General features: G+C 54.0%; 1 protein-coding gene across 1 annotated transcript in view; it reads right to left on the bottom strand.

The window, feature by feature from the left end:
• Positions 1-6,463, bottom strand: part of PRPF6 (pre-mRNA processing factor 6) — a 46,984-nt gene that overhangs the window by 4,410 nt on the left and 36,111 nt on the right. Inside the window, exons 13-19 of the mRNA XM_037733893.1 lie at positions 5,974-6,095; positions 4,183-4,321; positions 2,767-2,886; positions 2,298-2,474; positions 1,737-1,870; positions 925-1,016; positions 760-808 (exon numbers count right to left, since the gene is read on the bottom strand). Coding sequence (XP_037589821.1) covers positions 760-808; positions 925-1,016; positions 1,737-1,870; positions 2,298-2,474; positions 2,767-2,886; positions 4,183-4,321; positions 5,974-6,095 — 833 coding nt within the window. The remainder of the gene's footprint in view (positions 1-759; positions 809-924; positions 1,017-1,736; positions 1,871-2,297; positions 2,475-2,766; positions 2,887-4,182; positions 4,322-5,973; positions 6,096-6,463) is intronic.

Below are 6,463 nucleotides of genomic sequence, written 5' to 3'. Positions count from 1 at the left end.
AAAAAAAAAAAAAGGTATCATAACAAAACCACCAGAAATGTTTATAAAGATTCATACAGAAAGACAGTCACCTCAAAGCAATATCAGATTAAAAACTGGAGAAAATCTAAATGTCCAATAATCGGTCAACTGGTGAGCAGCGTATTTTACATGTCCAATTACAGAATGCCACTAAAAACTAACATTCTTGAAGAGTCAACCAGGATAAAAAATTCTCACTAACTGTTTAGCTTGAAGAAAACGTACAAAACTGAACATACAGCATGACTTTAGTCTTCTGCAAGAGCACAAGCTGTAATTTACAAGCTACCAGCAGCGGTCTACAGCTGGTTTCCACTCCCTTCTTACAGCGAATGTCACACTGAACACGCATTACTTGACATAAAATGATAAAATTTAAAAATATTTTATTTTTAAATTATTTAGTAAATAAATTTAATACATTCATTAGTATTATAAAATAATTTCTTAAAAAATTTTTTTTGAGATGGAGTCTCACTCTGTTGTCCAGGCTGGAGTACAGTGGTGCAATCTCAGCTCACTGCAACCTCTGCCTTCCAGACTCAGGCAATTCTCCTGCCTCAGCCTCCAGAGTAGCTGGGATTACAGGCACACACCACCATGCCCAGCTCATTTTTGTATTTTAGTAGAGACGAAGTTTCATCATGTTGGCCAGGCTGGTCTCAAACTCCTGATCTCAGGTGATCCGCCCACCTCAGCCTCCCAAAGTGCTGGGATTACAGGCGTGAGTAAGCACACCCGGCCTCATTAAAATGTTTTAATGGCCAAGTACGGGTGAAACTTTTGACTGAAATGATTCACACAAACAAAACATTTTAATACAGTCTGTCTGAAGCTCGAATCCCCACTCCCTCAGGAGGCGCCAGCCCTCCTGAGTGTGAGAAGCAGGAAGCACCCACTTACCGGAGTTAGGGCACTCCTGCAGCGCCTTGGCCATGAGCGTGTTTGCGATGTTCTTTAGCCCCGCACGGTACTCCAGCCGCACAGACTCCAACCTGGGGAGACAGGCCCCAGGAGGTCCCACAGCCATCTACCAACAGCACACATTGTGGGAGCATCTGGGAAGTCCCATCTGAAAGGGCTCTCAACCCAGTCACAGCAGCAAAAACTCCATTCCCTGCATAGCAGAGTTCAGCCACCAGAGAAGCAAGGCACTGGTGCCCACATCCCTGCCTGCCCCACCAGCAGGCACCCCAAGGCAAGACCTCAAATCCTGATGCAGGTGAGGGCACCCAGAACAATCAAGACCAGCCTGGGAGAGCCAGGGCCGCCCGAGGCACCCAGGAGAACTGTCCGTCTGCAGCAGTGCCCCTGCAGTGCTCCAGCCCTGTCACCCGGAGCTGGACGCTGCACCTCCATGAACACAGCCTGCACCTGGCAGACTCCTGCCCACCTCCAGGGCCCTCCAGCCACCTCCTCTATGGAGTCAGCATTCTGGGATCCATGCTTCCTTCGCCCCAGCCATCATTAACCCCTCTCTCCCCCAGGCCCCTCCATCAGAGCACAAATTAAACTGCATCAAGCCATCTAGAGGCCTAGGCTGGACTCTCCCAAGGCAGCGACCATGATTTTTCATGGCCAGCACCTACCGCCCCCCAAGCTCCTGAGCCTGGAAACGCCGCACAAGTGACTCCACACACACAGCTGGTTAAGGACGGCACCTAATGGGTGAGCTGTGCCAAGCGCCCAGGCTGCCTAGACCCACCAGGACTCACCACAGTCCAGGGTTCTTTGGGTTCTTCAGACGAGACTTTTCCAAAATGGCCCGTGCCCGAGTAAGCTGCCCAATCTTCTCCTCCAGCCGAGAGAGCAGCAGCCACAGGGCTGTGGAGTGGGGACACTTCTTCAACTGCAGCCAACAAGTAAGAGAGCAGCTCAGGTAGTGCCTATGAAGAACTGGGACATAGCCACGCCCAGCTTCTCATCTGCCGTGGCTGAGCAAGTGCCTCAGGGCGGCCTGTGTCCACGGAAAAACACCCTCCATGCTCTCTGCGTTTGTGGGTTCACAGGTGTGCAGCAGCGCTATGTACCTGTGCACACAGGTGTGTATACACCAGCCTTTACTTCAGGTATGCCACACTCTGCACTGCTGAGGGCAGGCGCGCAGCTTTGTACAAGGAAAAGCACAGGACAGTGGGGTACTAGAAGCTCCACCAGCTGTTAACTCCCCAGCCCCCCACTTCTCCTTGGAGGTGAAGGGCCATGACCCTGCACCAGGGGGCTCGGTTCTGTGAGCGCCGGGTCAGCGGCAGCCCTGGGTGCGGGCAGCGACATACCCCCTGGTTGTAAGCTTCCCGTGCCTTCTCCATCAGCTCCTTCTGCTCCTCGATCTGCCCTTTCATCATCCACAGCTTGGGGAAGTCCTCATAGTGCCGCAGGGCCTCCTCGCACAGGTCCTGTGCTGCCTTGATGTTGTCCTGCACCCACTCCAGCTTCACAGACTTCATGAACACCTGCGGGGCAGACACGCATGGTCACACAGGGCATCGGCTCCAGGGCACATGCTTCACGTTACGCTCATCCTCAACTCTTCAACATCGCTACCTGCAGTACTGTGTGTACTTCTGCAAGGTTTCATAGCCCATTTGTGTACACAAATGGTGGGGATAAATGCATGACTTAAATTCACATCACAAAGATGAGCGTGTGCCAAGGCCTAGTTTGCCTGCTGTCACCTCACTCCCACCACCACCCAAGTGCACGACGCCCCCGACAGCCCAGCTCAGCCCTGCCTGCCCCTCGCACCCGGGCGGTGGGGGCGCTGCTCCGCGCCTTGGCCAGCAGCCTCCGGGCCCGCTCATACTCATCATTCTCAGACTCCAGCTTCACGGCTGCCAGCCAGATCTCCTCGCTGTTGGGGTTGGCCTGGAGGGCAAGTACAGCAACGTCAAGAGGGGTCAGAACACAGGGACCAGCGCTCAGTCACATTAATCAAAAGCAGGCAGGCAGGAGGAACCCGGCCAGGCCTGGCTCTGCTGCAGGATTAGCCTGGTCCAAGCCCTTTCCAGGGAGGAGATGACAGAGCAGACTCCAGCCCAAGAGTCCAGACTCACCTGGAACACAGGCCCATGTTCATTCTGGTACAGTGGGGAGGCCTCCGAAGCACTCAAGCAAGCAGTAAGGGGGGTAGGTGCAGGGCCATCTTACCCAGGATCCACCCACACCCTCTCAAAGCCCCCGAATGGGTCACTCACATCTTATACCGGTATACCCACCACACCCAACCTCCCTCCTTCCCCTGAGCTTGGTGAAAGGAAGCCAGCTGTCCTGTCCTTGTGAGTCCATGTGGGCAGGACAGAGAACCCCCAGTGTGCCGCTGACATGTGGAGAAGGCACCCACAGGCCGAGAAGGCTTACACAGCCCAGAGTCCAGTGGACACCCAGGCTCTGCCCTCAAAGCCTCCCCAGGGCTGGTGCTCAGACTAACCCTAATCAGCATAGCCGCCCACTGACCATGCAAGATGACCATGTCACAGAAGACCTGAAAAGCAGCCCCAAAATGGGTGGGCAAGGAAAGCCACCTGACAGGCAGCAGACAGCGGGCAGACGGAGCAGACGCTGCAGTTACTCACAGAGTGATGCCATCTCAGACAGGCAGCCGACTGCAAAAGGTTCAACCAGGCCAGTGCCTTCTCTTGGTGTTTGCTCAGGGAAGGGCACACTCTATGATGTTAGCCTGAGCCACAGTGTTTGTAGCATTCTACAGTTTATTAAAAAGTATGCTGCAAAGCCATTTGACTAACACCACATCGTCATAAAGTATTAGGGTGTCATACGGGACAATAGAAACAACGTACTTAAAAAAACCCACATGCCTCATGGCAACCAGGCACGCTCAGGGTTGGCTCAGCGAGGCTGTCTGTATGCGTCCACTCACGTAAGGGTGCCCTCAGCCACTGTGTGACCCCGTGCTCTATGTGCTGAAACACTGAGCCCGTGGTCACACTGGGTGGGGAGACCAAGAGGTAAGCACCTGCCCGTTGGGCTGCCTTTCTGCTCCTCTCACAGCCCCCCTTCACGGCCCCGCTCCTGGGGGGGACTCCAGGGAATCCCAACCACAGCACGTGCCACGTTGCATGGAGGATTCTTTCAGGCCCAGCTGGCACCCAGGTCAGCTCCTGTGTGCACAAGCCCCTCACCACTCAGGCGACCCTCACCCACCTGGAAGGCCAGAGCCAGGATGCTCCTTGCTGCAGGCACATCCCCTGCCAGCCACTTGGACTTGGCACCCATGAGCCACAACACCTCCGCTTTGGGGCAGTGGGCCACAGCCCTCTGCAGGAGTGCTTCCAGGGACTCCCTGCAAGACAGAGGCCACGGGCACCACAGTCAGGGCCATAAACCAGAACACACATCACACTCGGCCATGGCGTGGGCGCCAGAAAGACAGTTACTGCTCCAAAGTTCGATGCTATAAATGATTGACCAGATTTTATGATGGGGAGAGTGTGGGGAAATCTTTCCTCTCAATAAAGCTTCTAAAATAAACTACTGAAAAGGGTTCTACAAAGCAATGCATTGTTTAAATAGCAGCACTGGAGAGAGGAACTTCACAAGAGACCCTTTTACAGCCATGTGTCCTGGAGGCAGCAGTAAGTTCCATCTGGGACAGGGGAGGCTTTTCATCTTGAGCCACAGAGCACAAGCACACCCGGACCCACCGATAAAGATTATGATCCCAGGTGGACTCTGCCGGCATCCGAAAGAACGCTCTCGTAGGAAGAAAGTGATTTTAGGTCATTATCGAGCAAAACCACCAGCCCTGGGTACCAGGCCTGACGCCCCTGGACTCGTGCGGCCCGCCACCCAGAGTCACATCACCTTGCACCAATGACCCCTTTGGGCCTCAGTGAGTGCAACAGCAAGACAAAGCAAGCACACACAATCACACTGTGTGGAGAAGGGTCGGCCAAGCAACCGTGCTCCCCGAGGACCAGCTCCCCAGCACTGCTGCCTCCCCTCATCCCCGTGAGCCTGCACTGCAGGAGAAGGCAGGGCAGCAGGAGGGCACTGCCCACTGTGCCCAGGGGGAGAGGGCAGCAGTTCATCCAGGCTGGGACCTCAGCCCACACCCAGCACCGCTCTGTTCTTCACTTAGACTGCTCCAGGTGCCCTTCTACAGAGGGGCACCATGAGAGCCTTTCAAAACATCTCCAAACACTCTAAAACACCAGACCAGCTGGTGGGTGTGTGAGAGGGCCACCACACGGAAAGACGCCCTGAAGACACTGAGATTAAATAACACCAGAGAAGGAAAGAGGCAAAGGCTCAACCTTCTCAGCTGTAGCCCCAGTGAAACCAGCAGGGCCTGTCCTCACCCGGCACAGGGAGCATCACCGAGGATCTGGGAGAGGATGGACAGAGGGTTCGTGGGGACGCAAGCCCAATGCCCTTGAGAGCTGCCCATTTAAAACAATAAACTGCAACGCCTAATTTACTCAGCACTTACAGCCAACAGAGCAGACCTGAAAGACCTTTTCAATTAAAGAGCACAGTTAAAAGAGAATTGTCAAGGACCTCCTCTAAGCACACAAAAACAGTCAAAACCCAAAGCCGACACAGCTTAAATGGAAAGAAAACACGCCCGCCTGAGCCCAGATGCTGCCCCTCCCACCGCTGCAACCAGTGCTCAGGCATGAGCCACGCGGGCTCCAGCCTCAAGCCTACACTCTGGCCACTCCTCAGGCTACAGGACACTTGGCAGGATGGGCCTCCTGGATTCCTTGGTTTCTCCACTATAAAACAGTAACAGTCCTATCCCAGAAGGGGCTATAAAAATGGATGCAGTTGCAAAGTCCCAAGTGCCATTAAAACCTTCATCACCATCAGAGGGCCAGGCCTCCAATGGGCACAATACTGTGTGTGCAGAGATGAGAGGGTTAAATTCAGGGCTACACAAATGGAGGTGGAGGTTTCATTAGCACACGGGGGCAGACAGGCCCCACCACATACCGAGTGCCATGGTTCTTCTCGAAGTACGCGGCACGCAGCCACACACTCTTCTTGCTGGGGAACACTTGCAGGGCGTAGGCGTAGATGGCGCGTGCACACTCCAGGGCATTGTGGGCCACACACTAGAGCAGAGAGACAGACGTGAGAATGGGCAGCCCGGCACCGCCCCCAGAGCAAGTGGCATGATGCCCTCCCCAGCTTCATACAATTCTCAATGATGGTATCTGCTAAAAGATGTGCAACAGCATTTTATCTCATCAGAACCACAATCCAGGCCGGACGCAGTGGCTCACGCATATAATCCCAGCACACTGGGAGGCCAAGGAGGGCAGATCATCTGAAGACAGGAGTTTGAGACCAGCCTGGCCAACATGGTAAAACCCTATCTGTGCTAAAAATACAAAACTTAGCCGAGTGTGATGGCAAGTACCTGTAATCCCAGCTATTCCGGATTCTTTTTTTTTTTTTTTTTTTTTTTGAGACGGAGTTT

This window comes from Cebus imitator, unplaced genomic scaffold (assembly GCF_001604975.1).
Source record: "Cebus imitator isolate Cc_AM_T3 unplaced genomic scaffold, Cebus_imitator-1.0 Scaffold555, whole genome shotgun sequence".
Lineage (NCBI taxonomy): Eukaryota > Metazoa > Chordata > Mammalia > Primates > Cebidae > Cebus > Cebus imitator.
Note: the sequence above shows the minus strand (reverse complement) of the source record. Positions and strands in the feature narration are given on the sequence as shown.